Below are 23123 nucleotides of genomic sequence, written 5' to 3'. Positions count from 1 at the left end.
TATAAGTGACCAAAATCAAGCTTAATGTATGACTGATTACAAAATGACGAGCAGGGTTTATGTAGTACTGCATTTTATTGAGTCTAATAAATCATTTTTCTCTTGTTTACCAAAATAAAAAGGTTCAACATTCCAAAATATAAAGATCCAGGATTATGAGTGCTCATGATGACTTCCTAACTCTGATAATACTGTAGCTGCCCGTGAATGACATCTTAGAGAAACAGCAGCATCAACAGATGTACAGAGTTACAGTGTTTTGGTGTCAAGTGTCTGGTTTTTGTTTTTTTTTTTGGATCTGAAGCAGACGGCAACAAAAAGTGCTAGAAAGCGAGACCGTGACTGACGCAACTTTAATGGTGAGAGAGTGGCATGAACTCGTCTGACCAAAACCAGCAGAAATACATTCTGAAATAAACGGTATATACTTTTTTTTTTTATTTTTAAACCTCCGCTATAAGTAGAATTTTAAATCATGTCTCCCAAGTAAATGGAAAAATATACATTTAATGACTTATCAGTAAACAACAATATAAGCTATCTATGCGATTTCACTTAACAGCAATTCAGCTTCTTTTCGTATCTTTTTTTTTTTAAACATACCACAGGCATACTGTACACACAGATATTTTTAGTGACATCTGAGTTAAACTGGATCTCATGACAAGAAAAACAAAAAGTGTTTCATTTGCATAACAGGTTAAAGTAAACCAGGCCTCCTCTAGCGCCCGCTGTGTGATGGATATTTGGAAGGACGCCTCGACGACATGACGTTAAAAAGGTGTGTTCATGTTACACTCAGGAAAGAGGAAGTAGCACCTGCTAAGATTCGACAAGTCAACGGACAAACACAATCAAAGAAAGACACTTGGTAGACTTGGAAACTAAATGGTATTGCTTGGTGGAAGTCATTTTAAGAAAAGGACAGTTCACCCCCAAAATCAAAAAGACATACGTTTCTTATCATCTCTCGTGCTATTTATCCATCCCAGGTCCAACTAGATAGAATGGAACTAGACAGCAGTCTGCTTGTGGTGCTCGGAGTGCCATAACAATACATTTAGGAAAACTCAACAGCAACGACTCCAGACTTCCAGAAATTACAACCCGGTTACTCAAGATAATCCACAGGCCTTCGTTCCATGTAATGGCAAGGAGGTCATCGTTGTTTCCATCTCTGTCATGAACATGAGCCTCTTGTGGGTAGATGCAGCTTCCTTCTGTGCAATGAGACTGTTGGCAGATGTAGTTTTGGTAAAAGAAAATAGTTCCTATATTAAATTGCTAACTATTTTTCCTTTATATCAAAACACATCCCCCAACTGAAAAGAGTACAGCAACTCATGATGACGGTTAATATTTAAACTACCCTACATCCTACTACCACATCTAATAAGGGACATGAGGCTAGCTAACTAAGCTAGCTAATGTTACATCTTAGCCAAGGACAACAGCATTAATGTTTACATCCTGTGCCATACAAGTCTGCATCAACTAAGGGATGAGAGGCTAGCTAAATACCCTGCTGGAAAAACCAGCACAGACCAGCACCAAAACACAACATATGCTGGTCTTGGTGGTGACCAGTCACTTGCAAGCCCATGTGTTGTGTTTCGGTGCTGGTCTATGCTGTTTTTTCCAGCAGGGTAAGCTAGCAAATGCTACAGCTTAGCCAAGGGGAACAGCTTTAATGTTTACATCCTCCACTGTCAAAAGCACAAGCCCACATCTGCTCATGGACAATAGGCTCAAACAGCGTGGGATGTAAACATTCATAGCATCCTCCTCGCTAGCTTAGCTGATTTAGTCAGCTAGCCTCTTGTCCACTAGCGGATGTACGCTTCTGTCAGAGCAGCGACTGTGAATTATATTGAGTAACCAGGACATGATGAGAAGGCAGACATCTCTACCGCAGATATCTCCAAAACTCAGCAACCCACACTGAAATGATCTACATGGATCAATAAAACTACAGGTGAGTGGATTTAAGAGTACGTAATTTTGACTCGAGGGGTGAACTGTTCCTTTAAATTAAAGAGGAATGAGACTTTAAGACAGATAAATATAGCCTAGTACAAGAAAAACTTAACTCTTAACTCAAGTTCCACTTATTGGCTGTCTCTGGAGCTTGGTGGTCTTCCTCAGTCAAAGGATGAGGTCAATCCACATGATCACCCCATCATATAACCACTCAGCCATTCAATATCTGAGTAGCTGCTGAAGAAGCCTGTGAAATGTGGTCCAAAATCTGGGAAAAATGTAGTAAGTGGACCTTGAGTTCAGTTCTTTTTGGTCAATCTGCTGTTTTCCCAACTTTCTCTATAGTTGTAACAGGAATGTAGTGCAGCGTGTGGCGTGACCACGCAGCGGTTTATTATCTGTTCAGCAGAAATCACTTCATTTTCCATGAGAAAATCACATCCTTCACGCAGCAGGTGTTCAAATGTTTACTCGTACACACTTCATTATTCTGAGACTGAAAACAAAAAAAAAAGAAGTAAACTATCACACCAAGCTTGCTGGTTATGAGATGCATATACTGTGAAATCTTAACCAAATACCGATCAAAGGCATGACGTTTGGCACCTTACACCCTCCTGTGCGCGAGACGAGATGACCGGTGCACGTGGTGTTTGGATTAACGAAATAGACGTCTTCTAAAAACACATGTAAGTCTCTTTTTTTTTCTGATATTGCACGTCCTAGAGAACACTGAAGGAGATAACACGGTGTCATGTGACATGACTTGTGTAAACCATATTGACTCTAACCCTGGGATCTTATATTTTTTCATCCGACCGCTTCACGACGAACCCGCTCCACTTCAAGTATCCGCGGGACCGCCGTCTCTCCTCTCCTGTGAGTCAAATCTAAACAGAGAACAGAGAGTAGAAAGTGATGGCAGGGGCTTTCTGCTGTGTGTTTAATAGACCAGAGAGAGAAAGAGTGAGTGTCCCGGTGCAGCTGATGACGGTCCGCCACGGAGGAGGAGTGGGGCCGGAGCATGAGTTAGTAAAGGAGGAGGGGAGGGGAGACAAACCATGGTAGGCAAGAGGCAACAGTCTGGTTCCAAAGACCGGGAGGTTGCTCGCGCCCCGCTGCAGCATTAGGCCCTGTGAGACGTCATGCACAGCAGTTCATCCTCTGCGACAAACCCAGGGCTCCGGGGGTGGGGGGGGCCTCGTGCACGCCCGAGGGCCGCTCCAGCGCTCAGAGTTTCTTAAGACTTGAAGACGTGCACGGCCCGCACTACGTACTGCCTGCAGATGGGGCACTCGCTCATCCTCTTGCCACATTTGGTGCAGGTTACCATGTGACCACATTCCAGCAGCACGCAGTCGATGATGGCGTCCATGCAGATGCGACACAAGTTTTCATCGGCCGCCAGCTGAGCTTTGACACCATCTGCGGAGGGAGATATGAGAAGCCGTTTTTCAGTTACAGTGCTTCTCTTGCAGGCTCATTAAACTGCACGGAGCTCTGTGATGTTGCGCAGTTTGACTCATGCTACTGAAGGCTGAGAGTGACCAACATAACCACGGTGTTCAAGTATAACAGCCTCTTATTTAATACCCTGTAAGACCTTTTCAATATATATATTTTTAACCAAATATAACACAGATTTGGTTATGGTTATTTAAAAAACTAGAGAATCTGATCCCTACAAACACCTAAATTCAAGCCCAAGATAAAGGCATGAAGGCAGATATTTGCAGATATGTTTTACATTTTTGTTTTTGTAACAGTTTGGATTCAGAAACACATATTAACCATTACATTGGCATGCATCATGATGGCACATTAGCTCTTTATCAGACATTATGAAGCACTCATTAATGCCTTATTCTGCATGACCATATGCAGCTACAACTAGGCCAATAACCTCCAATAAGTTATGGTACATGAATTACAATCTTAATGTGTTACTCAATATTATTTGCTCCATAAATACATTGTGTTATGTAACTGTAATTGTTAATAGTTTACAATTAACTCTAAATGAAGATTTTCTTTCTCAGAATATGTTACACATTGTATGTAAACTGAAGTGTTAAACAAAAACTACTGTTCAGACTTCCGCCACACTTGGATGGAGGACGGGTCACAGCCCAGAACAGACCCCTTTCACTTTTGGTGTGTGTCCAATAAAGAGACAATCCAGGAAATTGATCTCACCTTCCTTCAACATTGGAATTTAATTTGACATTTTTGTTAATTTCTCAGCGAATAAAGCATTGATCTTAATGACAAATATCTGTATCTTGTGATTTTAAATGAAAGTTATTGGTGGTTTAAACTGATAAAATGTTGACATTACTTGATATTGTATTAAGCTTAATTAAATTAAAGGGGACTGTCAGGCCTTGGTGGAGGTATGCGCTCTGCTAACTGCCATTCTAGATGCTGAGGTATTCAAACCTGTCGGGTTAAGTTTAGAATGAGTTCGGTTACAACAAATAATTGTGAGATGAAAGATATTTGTCTTCTAATGAGGTAGAAAAAAAAGAAAAATCAGTTGCAGCTATGTTCACTTTTCACAATAGCTGACCTGTCACTTTAAATGTAAGTCGTTTCTTCAAAATAAACCGATCACAAAAGTAAATGATGGTTGTGCACTGCTTTACAGGGCTTAAACGTCTGACTGCTGACTGATAGCTCCCTGGTTTAAATCTGGCTCCTGCTGCTCTTGTACTACGAGGGGGAAAAGCCCGATCCGACTGCCGTCCCTCCTCGCCTGACTATCAGACGGGCTAATATGATCCTCAAGCCTTTTATGTCAACAAGAGAGCCTCTACGATGCTTGCCAATACTGATGCCAACAATTACACCTGATGGAGACATGCAGCCACTGAAGTAATATAATGGCTCATCAAGGAGTAAAAGCTCTCAGGGAGTGCATTAATGACGGGATGAGAGGCTGCCCTTCAGAATAAAACGAGATGATGCACGCTGGAAAAAGAAACGGGAGCGACAGAATGCACAGACACTGGATCAGGCGGGAGATAATGACTCGAGTGACCATAATGTGGTAATCTGTGGGATGATATAAAGGATGGAGTGGATAGAAAATGCTGCAGCATGCCTTTACTGTTTACCGCTACCAGACGATCGGGGCGATGCACATTAAGGAGCAGATGGAGGGAGTGCTGTGAAGTGGCTTTTTACACAAACATCTTACCTCCAACTCCACTGTTGCAGAGAGGTGGAGGATATGCAACCACTTGTGTAGGTAAGAGTGGGCGGTAATAAAGACAATCTATTAGTTTAGCAGACAGTGAATTGACCCTTCAATGTAAAAATAATGTTGAAGCAGCAAATTCAAACTATTTTCAGCATTTTAAAAATCACACAACAGGACAGAGTCTTACATGTATTTGTGTGTAGACTAAAGATATTAAAGGAACTGTTCACTCAAAAATGAATATTCACTCGTTCCTCAGCTCTGTGCTGATTGACAGTCAGCTGCAGAGTTTCGTAGTCCGCAAAACGGCAACAGTCACAACAAAACAGCATTGTGGCATTCTCCTAAACAACTGAAGGACATGGAGACTTGTTTCAATATGTAAAAACACAACCTAAAAAAAATAAAATAAAATGGCTCCATGCAGCCTAGAAACCCTGAGACCCCAGAGTGATTTGAAAAGACTTCATCTACACTCTTTTGCAAGCCGATTTCTTCACTGTAGCTGCTGAGCTAAAGGAGTTACTGCACTGAAGTTGGGTGCATGAGCTTGAACACACATCAAGGGTGTAAATAACATCTTTCAAAACAATGTGGGATCTTGGGTCTTTCACAGGCGTACAAATTACCAGTTTATTTCAGTTTTAAAACAAGTCTCCATCTACTTCAGTTCAGTTGTTAAGGAGAACGCTGTCCTGCTGTGAAGCTCCAGAAATGTTTTATGGACTACAAAACTTCACTTGACTTTTCCCATCAACATGGAGGGGAGCAGTTAATGATCAAATTTACATTTTAGGGTGAACTGTTCTTTTAAAAGGTGCAATTTGTAAGATTTGTTGTTCAACAAACTACAGTTATCAACAGAATATGAAGAAATAACAGTTTGGACATCATGATGAATCTATTTTGTTGCAGAGCTATCTGCTGAAGTTAGCATGCTAACCAGCTAGCCAAGGCCCGTCCTGCTCCAAAGCTCCCGAGCTAGTGATGTATACACCAACACTCCCCTGCTGCTCTGAGCTCCCATTCAGCAATGGTACCTGCAGGGCTAACCGAGCTAACTAGCTAATGGCAGGTACAGTTAGCTCTAGAAATATGCTTCCCCTTATTTGTTCTGAGTATGAATTTGATGTACGGCCAATTCTTACATATTGCACCTTTAATGTAACATTCTAAACCTGTGAAATATGAAAATCAAACAACAGTAATTACCTGCAGTTATGCTCACATTTTCCACTAAAAAAAGAAAAGGACAAAATGATGTGTAAGCATGAGATCACATATCAAAAACAAATGAAAAATGGAATCAATCAAAAACTCGTACTGGATTTCCTGTTCTGCTCGTTCTCTCTGTAGAGTCGGTGCACTCGCTCCAGCAGCTCCCACTTTTCGCAGCAGCCGGAGTAATTGACAAAGTTCCTGGCGAGAATCTCTTTCAGCTGACGGACGGAGAGGTTTTCTATCGCCTCTTCGTTGTCCAGATCAGACAGCGAGGCCCTGATCCTCCTCTGTGTCGCCGGACTGACCTGCAATCGATAGCCTCGTCAGTCTGGAATCATTTATTGTTCCTGCGGCATAAACACATCATTTGAAAATGTGGAAAACAAGACTCGAGCGTTGTACCTCTATCATATTTTCAGTGGGCTCCAGGTTCAAGAGGGACGCTGTTGGCGTGTCCTCCTGCTCCTGCCAGAGAGGAAACCAACACACAGAAACTCATTTTAATTTCTTTAAATTCTCCAAACAGCATTTCACTCGTTGAGAAGCCCATTAAATCACATTGCTTTCACTCTTTAATCGACAAATATCAAATCCCTCCACTTAAACCAAAAGTCAAATGAAGATGTTAAGGTTTGACCTTGAACCGACGCCTCCTAACTGCAGATTTGATGAAGAAACTAAATTACCCATATTTGTTTGTGTCATTAACAGCATCATCACCCCCCAGTCAGCATCACTGACTCTCTGTTGATTACACCATTTTTTTTTTTTTTTAACATCTGTTGCTCTACAACATTCTTCAACACTATCAATAGACGTGCTGTGCCTGATTACACTTTATCATTTCCTCTACCCCTGTGTGACATTCAACAACGTGATAAAAAAAAAAAAAAAGAAATCACTTCACAGCTGCTTGTGATCCAAATTCTTCAAATTGCAGCTGTTCCGATATCTAATGAAAGAACAGAGATGTTTAAACTCTGACTCGGCGGTGGTTAATTATTCTCTTTGAAGGTGGAGGTCAGGAATTTGCAGCATGAAAGGTGAATAAATGGAGCTACAGACGCCGTTTGGTGGGAGTGCTCGGTATTATCTCTGCCATTTATGGGCTTTGAAGAGAAGATATCTTCTCTTTATTCTTTTATGTGCTTGACAAAAGAGAGCATGTGAAGGGCTCAAATAAGCTCCAACAGTGATATCAGGCTGCCTCTGTGAAAAAAGTTAAATCATCTGTCTGACTCCACAGCAGACCACCATCTTCCTCGACTGAAGATTTGTTAATAATGTATCCGTCGGCGTCGTGGTGCCAGATGCCTGACATCGTGCGTTTGCTCGGGCTGCACTCCGCCGAGACAAAAACCGGAGCAGCGGCCCCGACACATGCTGAAGTGCCAAACCTCTCCGGAGCACAAAAGTTTCTCTGGCTCCATGTTAGATCTCATTCAAGCATTTCAAACATGCAAAGGTACTAGAAAGCACTCAAAGAGCGTGTGCTTCTGTCAAGGCTGCACAAGCTGCTAAATTTGTTATTGCATGACAGAAAATGATACGTCTGCATCAAAGCAGTGACGGTGATGGACAATTATAGGCTACATGAGGCAGATTTGTGTCTTTTTGTTGCAGTAGTTTATAAGAAACGTACTGAAAATGCAGAAGAAGACAAGAAAAAAAATGATGTCTTTACACCAAATGTCATCTTAATCTGTTGCCACATCTTTGAGACTTCCAGCTGACAAAACAAGCAGGACCATAACCAGGTACTTTTGGTCTTCATACCTTGATTAGGGCTAAAAAATGAAACCAGGTTTGCCTAAAATCTTCCCTTGGAGGGCCAAAACTGAAACACTTGCTGTATAATATTTTCAAAGGGTAACCAATTTTATAAAATGAAGTGTGTCTTAGGGTTTTGATGATGTGTTCATTAAAAAATTAGTCCAACAATTTTTTTGCCTCACAGAGCCAGACATCTGCATCATTTATGCCAAGTGGTTAGTTTGGTGTATATATGCATTTATCTAACACAGCTGCCTTGTTAGTGGTGCGGGGTCAGGCATGTGTTAGCTGACCAATCAGAGGAGACCAAAGCAGTATCAGGAGGCGGGCCTTAAAGAGACAGAACCTCAGACTTTAGGTAGCCCTGCTTTAAGTGTTTAAGATTTTTTATAATTCACAATATTTCCTAATTAACCAATAAAACTGGACATATTATGATCATATGTTTATTTTTTTTCTATTAAATAATCGTTTTAATCACTAGTTTCATATAAAAAAGAAACCTGAACCTGTTTAAAAGGGAACTGATCCAACTCCAAATTCTACTTATTGTTCTACAATATATTTGTAGCTGTGTATCTATTTTGCAACGTTGCGTATCTTTGTGTTGTTAAATTCTTTAAAAGCATTCTTTGCTGCACAAGCTATAAATATCTAAGTAAGTCAAGTAAGAAAGGTAATCTTACATTTTTATAATCTTTATTTTTTAGATTTAAAACTTAGATTTCTGGCTGAATCTTTACTGATATGTCAGTCTTGATTACATTATTTGAGACAAATATCTTAGGATACACATTATTTTGCTTTTTTGTTAGAGGGTTTTTTGCAGTGTGTATCACACATTTACATTTAGCTGTAAACATAAAAAAAACGCCAGTATACTGTACACACAAACTAAGAGGGAAACAGAAATAATCATGGTGCGGATGAGAGATGTACTGTAGTGTTTCTGTTGTGTGGCTGCAGCTGTGACGCTGTAGGGAGATCTCAACCTGTGTGCCTGTTACATAACAGACTCAGCCTATGTAACCGACCTAAAAAAGGCAAAGGGCTTAAGCTGCGGCGCTGGCTGGACTGAGGGCTCTGCGCACACACACGCACATGTGCACACACGTACACACATACACATGGCTAGCGCAGCTGTTTCCAGATGTCACGTGCACATCCTGCAGAACTCTGGACCCGCTGCTGCAAATCTAATCTTTTCTAGAATCAGTGGAGGGAAGAAAATGTAGTAGATTTTCAGGGAGAAACAAAGAACCATGGGACCGCAGAAACACAAAGGCAGGAAAAAAAAATCCATGAAAACAGTGAATGAATCGCTGCCGTCTGTAGAAATTCAGGAGAGGGCGTTTGTTTGTCAGGAAGTTGAAAAGCAGAATTCTTCTCCTGACTTGAGACGCTCACACTGACACGTGTAAATAAGCTGATTTCACCTTTGAAATTAATTATCTTGGATAGAATGAGGACAGATGTGAGGAAGTGTGGCGTATGCAAATGAGTGAATGTATGTTTGTGTGTACATGAGAAAACACACACTGCGAATACACACACACACACACACACACACACACACACACACACACACAGACCTGGCTGGTGGTCCCTGAGCTGTCACTTGGGCTGAGCACGTCTCCCTGAGAGGCGGAGAGGACCGACTGTTCAGAGGTGGAGCGCGTGGCGGAGGGGGGCGAGGCGGCGTGCGAGTGGGGGAGCGAGTGCAGACTGTCTGTGTCCTCCTCCCCTTCCTCCTCCTCCTCCTCCTCCCCTTCCTCCTCATGTGTGTCCTCTTCTTCCTCTTCCTCTTCTTCTTCTTCCTCCTCCTCCTCCTCCTCGTCCTCGTCCTCCTCCACCACCGGTCTCTGGGTTTCCCTCGTCCCCTGATGACAGAGCACCAGGTCCACCAGGTCCTCCTTCTCCCTGCAAGTGTCGGTGGGGATGTTGCGCAGCAGCAGGTACTGGCGCAGGTCTTTGACTCGGAGCTGCATGAGCCGAGGCCTCTGGAAGGCGGTGCCGCGCAGCAGGTGGCAGGTGGTGCAGCAGCGCAGGTTCTCCTGAAGCACCGAGCACAGGGCGCAGAAACTCTTCTTACAGTCACAGCAGATGTGCTGTTGGAGGAGAAGACATTTCAAAAGGTTACTGAAACTCGAGGAGCCGCTGAGGTTGGCCTCGTTAGCGACGATGTCGAGTTACAGACAAAACCAGCAGTGTTTCTCTCAAGCACATCATCATAATACACGACTGATGGGAAATCAACTCTTTACTAATGACAGGGAAGCCATTTTATTTTCTGTTAAAGACAAATATGACGTAATCAGTGATTCTCTTTCTTCAACAGCAGCATTTAAGGAAAATTTGTTTTTAATCATTTCTTAAATAGGCCCCGCAGTCCGACTTCTGTCAGCATATTAAACTGCTTATCCTCCGTATCACTTCTGATGAATTAATGAGCGATTTCTGAAATTTCTACAGATTTGGGCCAAATAATCTGAACTGAAGCTTCTGTCTGTACTCATGATCGTACAGTTGTTCTAATAATCAACACATGCTTTTACTTGCAGGATGCTGTTGAGCAGGCTGATGATTCATGATTAGAATTTATTAAAAGGGTGCAAAATGTAAGAACTGGTCACCTGTCAAATTCAATTAAGGAAAACAGATCAGTCAGCATAGGACCAGATTAACAATAATAACAGCTAACTGCTGCTAACTGTAGCGGCAGTCAGTAATTTAGCTTGTTTAGCTGTGCATTTAGCGGTACAGAGTGGAAGCTCGGTGCACCAGAGGAGTGAGGGTGTTGGATACACATGCAACACAAAACAGAGAAGAAAGAAGATTCAGGTACGGCACGTACAGTTCACATGGGAACAGTCACACCAACGGCTTGAAGTCACACAACACGTGCTCAGGTGTATACAGAATGTTGTACGTCAGATTGTTGTATTATCACGTCATCTGTCAGGAGGGCACCAGACAAAATGTGTGGAATTCTTGGTCAGCGTCAAACATTAGCTCACTACCATCTATTGAATCTGGAATCTCTTCAAGGATCATCTCTATCTGTACCTACAGACAGCCAGAGTCTGCCAGAGCATGCCGAGTGTGAAGGACGGTATTAAACAGTCCTATGACAGAGAATCACACATGATCTCACATCTCTCCTATAGCAACTTCAGAAGAAAATCGAAAGAAGCCACCTCGGGAAATTATCATGGGCGTTCTTTAATATATTCATATTCTGATCCAGATTTATCCCAAACGGCCATATTGTTGATGAGTCAGCCGTCTCTGAGTGTATCCCCCTGATAAACAGAAAGATTAAAAAAAACAAAAAAAAACAAAGTTCCATCTGAAGCGGTCGCTCACATTCTCTGTGCAGTTTCTGGGAAAAGGAGTAAAAAGACTTAAACTATGTGCAGCTCCTGGTGATGTTTGACATTTCGCTGGCTGAACACTGTCTCCTGATACACAGCGGCAGAGTAGATTGACACTTCAAATGGACAGGAAAGCAGGTCGGCCACGGCTGTAAACAGTTTCTTATCGCTCGTGCACAAATGCGCTCTGGTCCACCAGAAGCACATTTCCTCCGCAACAGATACGTTCCTTCAATCATTTGTTGTTAATCCCCTGGCGCGCCGTTTCTTCGCGCTATGAAAATATCACGCCGACACACAAATGTGGTGTCCGGGGAGTCAGAGAGGCAACTGGTATGTGTGGACGACGATAGAGGGATCTGAAGCGGCGGGCGCAGAGGAAGCCAGGCGCTGCGGCTTTTTTCATCAGTGTCTCGGAGCATCTGACTGCCAGACAGATACACTCTGCCATTACACTCCGACACCCCTCAGCTGTGCACAGACCCGCCAAATGCCAGCATGAATACATACGGTGCATCTTTTTAAAAAGGGTCGGGATGGCGAATTTGCATCTTTTGGGCATTTAACTCCAAATTGGGTCTGATTTTAAAGGCTGCTGACCTTTTTTTTAGAGACAAAACACAAAGTTTTTAGGTCATCTTAAAACTTCCAGCAATGACAGGAGCGAGCACCTCTATGTCCAGTGCAGAACTGAATAAGTGTACTTTCCACCACCTGACAGGACGGGCGTCTGCTTCTGTTTAGGGTGCGTGCTTTAAATAAGTTTTGCATCAGAGTGAACGACGTGCTGTCTTTACATTTATTTCATTACACAAACATGATTATCCTCTAATTGAGCCTGGTTCTTGTTTACTGGCTGTTATTATGATTCATTCACGTCTGTCTCTTCCTCTTATTTTACTTCTCTTAACTGTTGACAGGGTGTAAAATAACATAATGCATGTTCAGCCAGCCAGCTCTGTTTGAATATAATAATGATCAAATAAATGAGCTGCTGTCGTTGACTTAATCCTGAAAAAAAAAAAAAACTACATGATGTACATGATGATGTAGTAACAAATTAATCTATACTTTTTTAGGTTCAGACCAAATTCCTGCATTAAAAAGGTCGACTGACTCAGTAATTATGGATGTCAGTGTTTCCTTGAATGCACCATGGAGTCCCTGCTCACAACGGCACGCAATGATTGCATAATTCAGACATGATAGAAAAAAAAAAAAAGCTGACTAAATGTTGACTGTGAGGGATTACTCAGTCGAGTCTCCCGTCTCTGCAAGATCATTTCTTATACAGTGCTGACATGAAGTGAGAGCAGGCAGCTGCTCGTCAGCCATGTAACCCACAGTGAAGAACATTTCTGTTTGATGGGCTAAAACATGCAAAACCAGCTTGTATGTGTCATGTGTTTGTAGTTTTGGTTTATCAATTTCCTGATGTGGCATGTGTTTCTACTTTCTCTCTCCTTGTGTCTCTAAGAATCTTGCTTTTTATTTTTCTGCCTGTCTGCCTTCTTGTTTTGCGTTTTGGGTCCTTTACATAACAGCATGGCCTTTTGATATATATTAGAATATATTCCTTACGTCCATATTCAGATCAACCTCTCCTTTCGTCTCTGACCACCAGCACATCTTCATGGTTGAACCAGTTTTTAGCACCACACTCATCGCAACCTGCAACGGCTCTGGCTCACCTTGCGTCTGAAGACGGAGAAGGCCAGTCCGCAGGCCTTGCACAGCTGTCCGGCGCTCCCTGAGCTGGTGGGGGGGTAGGTGGAGTACCCAGCACTGGGGGCGAAGCGGAAGGGCCCCGCCCCTGCTCCGAACCCCGGCTGCTGAGCCCGCACCGTGCCCGTGCCCATCACCTCGTTCAGCAGCCCACAGCATGACGCCCACATGGACGATGCCCCCGCCTGAGGAAACACACAGAAACACACACACACACCATAAGCTTCCATTCAAATTTTATTTTGTTAAGATGTCTTCTGCATCATTTTGTACAAATAATCAGTTTGAGTATGTTTTCAGAATCCTCTGATTCAAGCTTCTTAAATCAAGCGAACACGTTCTTATTTCTTTACTTCTGTATGACAGTAAACTGAATATCTGAAACTGAAAACGAGACATCGGAGGAAATTATCTCTCACGATTTTCTTGCATTTTACAGAGCCAACAAATAATTGATAATCAAGCCATCAAAAATTCTCAGCCTCCAGGTTCTCCAATTTAAAGATTTGCTGATTTCCTTTGATTTAATATCAGTGTAAATTGAAGACTTTGGACTGCTGGACAGATAAAACGAGCCAACTTCAAAATGTGGGCGTAAATAGTGACGATCCATCCAACAAATCATGTAAAAAAAGATCGCTCCTCTTAATGATGAAGATTTAAGGGGACGACCGAGCTGAAAACACGTCAGACGGAGAGTGAATATGGCTCTGCAGCGATGTACAGTACGAGAGGAATCATTTATATTCCAGCCTGCTAGGATCAAAAATTATGAACCTGAAAATGAGCACAACATTTCCTTTAACCTTTTTAAAAAAATCTATCCTGGCTGTCTCCGTGCAGCAGGGGCAGACCTTCCTCCTCCTCCTCCTCCTCCCCGCCGGGCTCCACATATAGAGCCTCCTCGCTCCTCAGATTACATAACGAATCCCTAAGCAGATGGGTGAGGTCAGATCACAGGGTGTTTGTGACAAGTCGGAGCAGGGCGCTGCCTTAAAGAAGAGATGTGGCGGGACCCTGTGAATTCCATTGTTTTCCGCATGGAGCCGGGAACCACAGAAGGGCTTACATTATGCTCATGTCAGCTATTGATTCTGCGGGGCTGGTTGGAACAACAGAAGACATATTCTCTGTCCTCCGCCGCCCCTCCCCCCTCCGAGTCTCATCAGTATGCTCCCAAGGAGCCGCGGCTCCCATCACGCCATCTTTGCTCCCTGTCTCCGGCCCGTCTCGTGGTCAGCAAACACATCCCACTGACTTCAACTCCGGCGGAGGCGCTTAAGTTAAAGCTAGTTTGGACGTTTTCCTCGGGCTCCTCTTCCTCCTGTTTGACCCCTCGCAGGATATCTGCTGTGCTGAGGCTCCTAACACATCCTCTGCTTCTCATTTGTTTATCAAATTGTACAAAATAACACAGCGACTGAGAAATTCAACCCGCAGCTCTTTGTAGAGATTGTCATTAATAGGAGCTTTTAGAGTCTACTTCTGTCTAATTATCTCTTAACCTCAAAGACTCTTACTGAGCACTCTCAATAATGTGCTGCTGCCCAGTATCCCCCCCTCCTCCCTCCCTCTCTTCTCTCTCTCTCTCATTCATTTTCTTTCTTGTTTTTTTTTCTCCTCACAGGAGATAATCTCCATAAGCCGTTTTTTGTGATTACCGAGCAAAGCACTGTGTGATATGGTTCAAACAAGTGTCCTGATATTAACAAGTAGTATTTTTCGAAAAGATTTGTTGATACACAGCGTGGCGGCCGATTAAACTCGAATAAAAATGCTTCCACGTATCAAACAAGAAGCGGCTGAATGGTTCCATCGGCAAGAGAATGATGCGGCCCGACGCCTCACTGAGACGCTTCATGTTGGTTTGTCTCCCTTCAAAAATGTATGGAGACTAAAGGCGGCAACCCAAGCATCAGAATAAATGTTGGCCAAGTACGCTTCCTCAAAAACCACAGGTATGTTAAAACTGGATGTTTCTTTAAGCTAAGATATCAATTTGTTATGTTGAATTTTCCATTTCTCTTTGTCAGAACGCTGTGCTCCTCTTTCGGAAGGAAAGGGTCTGACTTCCTGTGAAAAACAGGCGCTTTGTGGATGGAAATGTCTCCACAACTCCGTACGAAATAAACACCGAATTTTGTCGTCAACAAAAAAATGCTGCAAATTTAAGCAGTTCTTCAAAAACTGCTTACTCTGGGCCCCCCAAAACGGATGGAAACGTTTCCATGGATCCTTAACAAACGCCGCTGTTGGCGGTCAGCGTCTCCAGGCGTCCTTAAAAACATCCAGTGGCTGGACTTGAACTCCAACTGTCCGTTTGGCAGCCATGTTCAATGTAACGTAACCACCACTTTGTGCTCCACCTCCTGCTGCGAGAGGTGAGCTAAAAGGACATAATGTGAACATGATATGCCACGTTTGGTAAACACGTCAATCTTGGGCGCTACTTTGGTTTTCCGGCAGGGTTGTGTGAAGCTGATTTTATTCCCTCTGTGTAACATGTCTTACTGTTCTTAGCAGCCGTGTCCCAGCCCGTGCCGCCTCTCCCGTTCCTGATTCATTTGACTGTCTTTTTTTTACGGCATCATTTTTGAACAAAGTATGAAGGGTGCTACATCCACGAAGTTTATGATTAACTGCAATTGTAAGATTTAGGCACTCCCTTTTTTTTTTGCTGTCGTGCGTCTTCTCCTCCATTAAATCCTCCACAAGCAGCTCACTTTATCCCGATGCACTCCACCGGCTTTGTGTGCACAATAAAATCACGATGCATAACAACTTGAATTGTTCGCCCGTGGCATAAAACTTGACCTGATGTTCTGCTGCGAAAAAGTCTCCCATGTCAGATGCGGCCTCCTTCACACGGGGAGCGAGCCACCCAAAAAATAAATAAATAAATAAATAAATAAATATTTAGTGCAGAGAAGCTGCAGTCTGGCCGCGAAATAAGTCTTGTCTGGCTCTGAGCCAGCAGCACGAGTTCCCCTCTGTCACTTCAATTAGCGCACTGTAAGCTCCGCAGACAGGGAGCCCTGAACAAACAAGTGACAGGAGCGAACCTCACGTGTAGTCCTTCGTTTCTTTTACTTGTGTTGTCTCGATTTTTCTCCACAGCTCCGTTTACGTAGGCTGCATCTCCGGGAACGCTGTATTCCACTAATGTCATTCCAGTCACCTTCACTGACTGTGACTTTCAGGCCCGCACCAAATAATTCAGATATTTCTCACGCTGCTGCAGGATCCTTCCACGTCAAATAAGGTCAGCAAACAATCCGGAGCCGGTGTGCACGCCGACACCGAGGCACGGATTTAAACAGAGAAACCCAGCAGGGAGGAAAAGAACCAGCAATGATCGGCACCCCAGTGCGAATCCACGGCGGTATGACCTCGTAAAATCAGTTTTTGAGGATCAGACTGCAGAAATTGCGTCGACACAGACAAGTGGAACCGTGTGGGAGCCTAGATGGAGCATAAATGGGTCATGTTGTGACTGCAGTGTTTAACTACAACTGAAACCAAGAGTTTATACCTTCTTTTGAACAACACCGAGTGACTTTCCATACGCTTCTGTGTGTCTGCAGACAACAATAAGGACAATTTTTTAATCAGATAGAATCGACTGATGTGATTGATACACTCATGTTATTTCAAATTTAAAGAAGCACTCCACTAATTTTACACATCGTACACAGGAATGCAATATCCAAATTGCAGGAGCTGCAATGTTTTTGATTTAAACTGTTTGTGGTGCTACAGAGACGCCTCGGAATAAAAACTGTATTCTCCAGACAGAAGGGAACGCGCTCGTTTGACTCAGACACCAGCAACAATGCATCGTTTCAATATTTTTTCACTGGGAAATGTAATGCAAAAATACTCTTCCCACCAAATGGAGGCTCATGTGGCAAAGTAATGGTAAAGACAGGTTTCTCACTATAGTAGTTTGGGACACTCTTGGAAAATGGGGAAAAAAAAGGGTGCTTCAAAAACCAGAGGCAGTCCAGGCACTCCAAACAAGGAAAAGCATCAAAGCCTTTATCATAGTGGCTAAACCAACAAGGCTCAGCCTCACACACCACTATCATACTCGAGGATACTGAAAGAAAAAACTCTGATGATGTCATTTGGGTCATTATGGGTGAACTTGTTTTGCACGTCGGGAGGCGAGCCCTGGCATTAAAACGACCAAAAACCCTGAGAAGAAAAGCAAGATTATAGCTTGTTTACATTTGTACCATCAGCGACCAGATGAGGGTTTAGCTAACTGGCCATTTTCAGCGTGTAGGTTGCTGGTTCTGAGGTTGTCACTGTTGCTTTCCATAGAGAGGAACTTTCAGAACAGTAACACACAGATCGCTGGAGGGAGGAGAATGCTGCCTGAAAAGAAAGTGCCAGGCTTTGAAGACTTTTACTTGACTTATCAGAGTTTGAGCCACTCAGCCCGATAGCATTTAGAAAGTCTAGAAGAGTTGCACGATTCAATCATTTTATTCCCAAGTTAGCTGGATGCTAAACTGGAAGCTAGTGGAAGTCTCTAGTGTGGACGTCCTGTGGGCTGCACAACACGGAAAATCTTGGTCATTTCATACCCGCTAGTTTGAGCTTTAATGGCTTCATGTGCCACTGAGAAGTTTTTGCAGGAATGAATGGGGCTCCGCTTCAGAAGCAGCATCCACCGATTCTACGATTACCATTCATTTTCGATGCAATGCATTCTGGTAGATGGGCATCTGCCAAATGAAGACGGATTCAGAACTGCGTGGCTTATTTCTAGCCTAAAGTGTCATGACAGTGAACTGTTTTCATATCATAAAATGACAGTTTCATAACCAGCCGCCATGTTGGTCTGGTTTGAAATCCCAAAGCAGATGGCCCCTTGTGTGGCGTTCATCCAATCAGGTGCAGCCGGCGAGCGTTTGCGTGGTTGGCACAGGGTGTGTCGTTTCAAGAGTGCAAAGCTGGGAGGCAGCGGTTTCAAAACTGCCCCTGTGAACAAGTACCAACAGGCTAAATGAAAGATGGTGATCAGGTGCATTATGGGAAATGTAGGATCCAGAGTTTTCCACACACCAGGGACTAAAATTCAGGAGATCGTGGACACTGCTGCTTTGTTGTCGATTGTTCTTTTCAAACGGATGCTTGATGGAAGTGTACCGTCCAACCCTGGTCTATGCATCGGAAGAATTGTATAGGTCATCCACATAGAGACATATACCAAACCAATAACGTTCTGATGGCTGTCATAAATTTTATAGCCATCACTCGCCATCTTCCCATCAACCACTGTCTCTCTCCCGCATTTTCATTCCCCCTTTCTCTCTGCGGATTCTTCCCGCTCTCCTCTTTTTCTCTGGCATCAACTGGAAATGTCACTCACACTGTGACAAGTGAATTCCGCCTCAGTGCCGAGGCCGGAGAGCGCCGCCGCCGCTGGAAACAAAGCGTACACATAGCTGCCTTTTGTTATTTGTCTAAGAAACGACGAGAATAAATGTAATAAAGCTTCTAAATGATTCAGTGATGTCGGCTGGAGCCCGTAAGACATCCAGCCCAGTGAAGTCTGGGAGAGAGATGCACATCAAACTCGAGCAGCTACCAGCTAAGTTTGGATTTGTGTCTGGAAAAATAACAGATTTACACAGTTTCCTCCAAAGGCAGGAGGAGGCACGGGGAGGATTTAGCCTGGAGAATGCTTTTGGTGCATCACTACAAACAGATAGAGACTGCAATATCAAAACATGACCGGACTATTTTACAGCCACCGCCACACATCTGCTGTGTGCCCCAGGACTCTCTTTATAGCTTCAGACTCCTTCATCCACTTCAGAAGTCCGGCCCTCAGCGAGTTTAGTCTCGTTCGGAATAATCGCGATCCACCGAGCGACGTCTCATAATTGAATCAGAGATTTGGTATTAGTATGGAGTATTTACGTCCGCGAGGTACAGCACGTGCCTGGGAAATTAAATGATAAGAGGATTTCGAATGGACAGTACGTGAAAATCTACAGTCTGACATGTCATCGCAGGTCCATCTCCGATTAAAAATGTCATCGATAACACACGCCGTGCAGCATCCTCTCCCCCGATTTGAGATGTATGCTTACACAATTCAGCTAACGCCGCCCGTTCCACAGGGGCAGAAAAGCTGCTTTTCAATTTAAACCAGATTAGTCCACAAAACATCACGTCCATTTTGTTTTCCTGGGACACAGCGGGTGATAATGTCTCTTAGGAAAATTAACAATTGTCAAGCGACTCTGTAATCGCTTGCCCGGCCCCCCCACTATACAGAAGGCACAAGTGTTGAGGTGCAGAACATGCATTCCAGCGTCAGCTGTGAATGATGCGTTCATCCAGCGTGACATTATACTTGCACTTTTTGTCGAGTATGAGCATCAAGATGATCTCCGCCGTCATCACTGCCTTGACCTACAATACATGGCAGTGACTAACTGTGCCACACACTGACGAACATGCTTATCCTCTCACACGGCTTCACGTCTCATGAGCTCTTCGGAGGTTTTATTAATAAAACCCTGTCAGTTAAAACTGCAGATGTAGAAATATTTAATTTCACGAAGTACAGGGGAGGGAGATGGCAAAGATTTTGAGCATCCAGCCAGATGAGATGAAGCAAATCAGCTGAGGGATGTTTTTCTAAGTAGGCACAAGTCATCACCAAAAAGAAGCTGCATTGAGACCGAGCCAAGACGCAGACCGGTGCGAGTCCCCACGATGCATGACGCGCGATGAAATGTGGAACATGCACATCAGCAGCACGCCTAAAAATGTGTCTGATCAACATTTGCAAAAAAAACAACAACAAAACATACATCCACACATGAAAACACCCTCAGACAAATGCCAATTCCTTTCACTGACCTTTTATTTCCACGTCTGTATAAGTGTAGAATGAGAAACGGCTTGATGAAGCAATCAAAAAGAATCGCAGATGAACATGAGCCACATGTGCAGAGGTGAATTTCATGTGCGGGGATTTTACTTCTATGGAGTAAGGACTCGGTGGATTCCGAGACCTTCAAGAAGTGGTCTTAATGTATGCACACATTAAATATGTGTCTCTGACAGCCAGAATAGTAAATAACTGATTTTTCTTTTGCCTCTAATCCTCAATGCTGAATTAATCTACACTGAGGCATTACTCATTATTTATATTTCAACAAAATCAAAGAACACCAGCATCACGTTCAGAGGCCTCGTTAACTTTCTCCTCCTTTACCTCCAGATATTTACTCCAGTATTTGAACCATAGCAGTTATTCACATTTGGGACCTTTAAAAAAAAAAAGTTCTGATAAATAGCTCCGTGCAGTAGATGTAACGGTGTCACTGTTCTGTTGACACGGTGCCTTATTCAGTTTTACGCTGAATATTTTCGTTGACTCTGCTGACTCTCTCTAGTTTGAGCGATGTTTCTCCTGCAGTAATTATCCGCTCTAACCTCGTACTGATCCTATTACATTGCCTAAAATTGCAGACACTGAAGACCATTTAAAAACCGCCTCTTCGTTTAAGCCCTTGTGGCCTCGCCGCTTCTCAACGCAAAGTGTGATCTGAACTCTGCGATACCAGTGTTTTCAAAAAAATTTACATCATTATCTTTTTAACAGCTGTACATTATCAGCCGCCTGCCTGGATGATATCTTACGGATGTCCTTGCGGATACATAAGTCGCTTGCTATCTGTTGTCTCCTTAAGATACGATACAATTAAGATTTAGTATGACTGTGCGCTGAAATTCATTTTGCATCCTCGGGCAGCTCTTCTAAGGAGGCTTTCACACGAACCAGCCCTTCAGTTACACATATGTCTCGCGACCATGAAACACATCACGTAACATCCTCACATCCAGATCTTGGTTTAGATCCAATTTTGGTTTAAAAAGGACAGAGTGACGTCTAAAAGGATTCTTCAGCCTGTTGGGTTTCGATCCTGTTACACATCAGTCCATGCTGTTGCTCAACTCGTGCACTTAAGTTGCACACAGGTGTACGGGATGCTGCTGGGAGGCAGCAGGGTCCTGTTTCTAATAAATAAATCATGTGATATCGGATCGCTGACACCAATTCCGGCATTTTAGGCGGTATCGGAGGCTTTTTTCCTGTCGTGGTTGAACAACACAGTTATTCAGATGTAAAAGAAATACCTGAACACACGGAGCTGAGTCGCTGCCTGTCTGAGGGAAACCCCTCCACCCTGGCACAGAAATCACCATTTCTCTATGAAACATAGGAGAGCAAAAGTCCTGCGAAGTAAATGTACTTAGTTACTCCACAACTCTGTACGTTTTAAACTGCAAACGTCCACCTGTTAAAGGTCCTGATGGTCCAGGAAGCCTGCAGCACAACTGCAATAACAAGTCATTAACGGCCTCAGACACTCTTCATCGGTGTTTACACAGTCCTAATGATGATGATGATGATGATGATGATGATGATGGTGGTGGTTGGCTGGAGTGCCTCCACCTCACCTTCTCACCACAAACCTGCCGCCACCAGAGCACCAATGACATCATCGCCATCATCTCCACCATGATCGGTCCTCCTGAGCAGGAGCTGCCTGCCAGACAGCATCATCACCTGTCCTCCCCTCTGCTCTGCTCTGCTGCTGCAGCAGGAGGAGGAGACTCGGACCTGAGAGGTGAATCTCTTCCTCCTCTTCCTCCTCTTCTTCCTCTCTCCGAGTCGTCCCCCCCAAACATCCCCGCACTCCCTCGCTGACCGCAGTCTCTCTATCTCATTAGAGCGGATTAGAGCCTGACGATGAATGGACGTCGGCTTTAGTCCACTGAACTATCGCACCGGGGTCAAAGCTGGCTCGTTAAAAAAAAAAAAAAAGGCTGCACACTGTACCTACTGTTCATGGGGACGGCTGGGGATGCAGGAGGAGGCATTTCCAAGCCTCGCAAGCTCGCCAGGACAATTATAACACAACAAAACAGAAAGGAGAGCTCTGCCGGGAAGGTGGCGAGGAAAACCTGCGAAGTTCAAAACCGAAAACTGCGATGCTGCATTAAAAGCCTGTTGATGTGATCCCACCTTTGAGTGCACGCTAACATATTATAATTGACATTAGGGCCGGTGGTTCCCCCCCCCCCCCCGCATGTCGGTGCTGCATCGTGCGTTAAAAATTCACCCCCCAAAAGAAACACCGCATCGTCAGGCGAGCCCGAGTGGAGCGCGGAGAGAGGCGGAAGCCGCAGCACGTACCTTCATTGCGCCGCCCGTGCGAGGAATCTGCCGAGTAATGTCAGGACGACGACCATCGCAAGTGCACAGGGAGTCAAACCATTACGTCTTCCCTCTCTCCAGCTGCCTGTGTGTGTGGAGTAAGCATAACGTAATGGCCAGGAGGGGCCGCAGCCAACCACAGCGCGCACACGGCTGCTGGTATCTTTAGCAGCCAATCGGGCTCCGCGGAGCGCCGCGGTGGGCGTTCAGGGTCCGTGCGTAAAAGACGCATGTGCGAGCCCGACAGGCAGACGCATCATGCTATTTTCACGGCTTCGCTTTATTGAAGTGAATTAGCTTCTTTTTTCTTTTTCTTTTTCTTTCTTTCTTTTTTTTTTTTTAAGAATAATTATGTCACGAACGCTCAAAAAATAAAAATAAAAATAATAATTTCGCATCACTTAAGTATTCTGCGCTTTTTGATTTAGCTCCAAAGACGAAAATAAAACATGTTTTTATTTTTTCCCTCCAACTTGAGGAATTATTTCTTTTTTCATACTCAGAGGAGGTAAAAAAAAAAGAAAAAAAGAAAACAGGATTATCCTCAGCGCCGACACATGCAGCGTTATTCCTGTTTCTTTGGTACCAAAACTAA

General features: G+C 43.8%; 1 protein-coding gene across 3 annotated transcripts; it reads right to left on the bottom strand.

Moving 5' to 3' along the window:
• Window positions 1-283: 283 nt before the first annotated feature.
• On the bottom strand, window positions 284-22670 carry rnf34b (ring finger protein 34b). 3 transcript variants are annotated; one of them, XM_037116374.1, is made up of 8 exons: window positions 22508-22670; window positions 13242-13460; window positions 9769-10284; window positions 6806-6868; window positions 6507-6708; window positions 6395-6418; window positions 5180-5221; window positions 284-3405 (listed from the first exon to the last, which is right to left on the bottom strand). In XM_037116374.1, the coding sequence occupies exons 1-8, from the start codon at window positions 22511-22513 to the stop codon at window positions 3221-3223; spliced, it is 1257 nt and encodes a 418-aa protein (XP_036972269.1). In that variant the 5' UTR covers window positions 22514-22670; the 3' UTR covers window positions 284-3220. The 3 variants fall into 3 exon arrangements, with proteins under 3 accessions (XP_036972269.1, XP_036972270.1, XP_036972271.1); XM_037116375.1 differs by lacking the exon at window positions 5180-5221 and having other exon boundaries at window positions 22508-22667; XM_037116376.1 differs by lacking the exons at window positions 5180-5221; window positions 6395-6418 and having other exon boundaries at window positions 22508-22667.
• Between the last annotated feature and the right edge of the window lie 453 nt (window positions 22671-23123).

Source organism: Acanthopagrus latus, chromosome 12, assembly GCF_904848185.1.
Source record: "Acanthopagrus latus isolate v.2019 chromosome 12, fAcaLat1.1, whole genome shotgun sequence".
Taxonomy (NCBI): domain Eukaryota; kingdom Metazoa; phylum Chordata; class Actinopteri; order Spariformes; family Sparidae; genus Acanthopagrus; species Acanthopagrus latus.
The sequence above is the reverse complement of the archived record's forward strand: the minus strand, read 5'-3'. Positions and strand labels throughout refer to the sequence as shown.

Coding starts and splice junctions, on each gene's coding strand:
- rnf34b (XM_037116374.1), bottom strand. Junction 10,285..13,241: donor TCTCCGTCTTCAGACGCAAG/GTGAGCCAGAGC, acceptor CTCCTCCAACAG/CACATCTGCTGTGACTGTAA. Junction 6,869..9,768: donor GCTCAGGGACCACCAGCCAG/GTCTGTGTGTGT, acceptor CCTCTCTGGCAG/GAGCAGGAGGACACGCCAAC.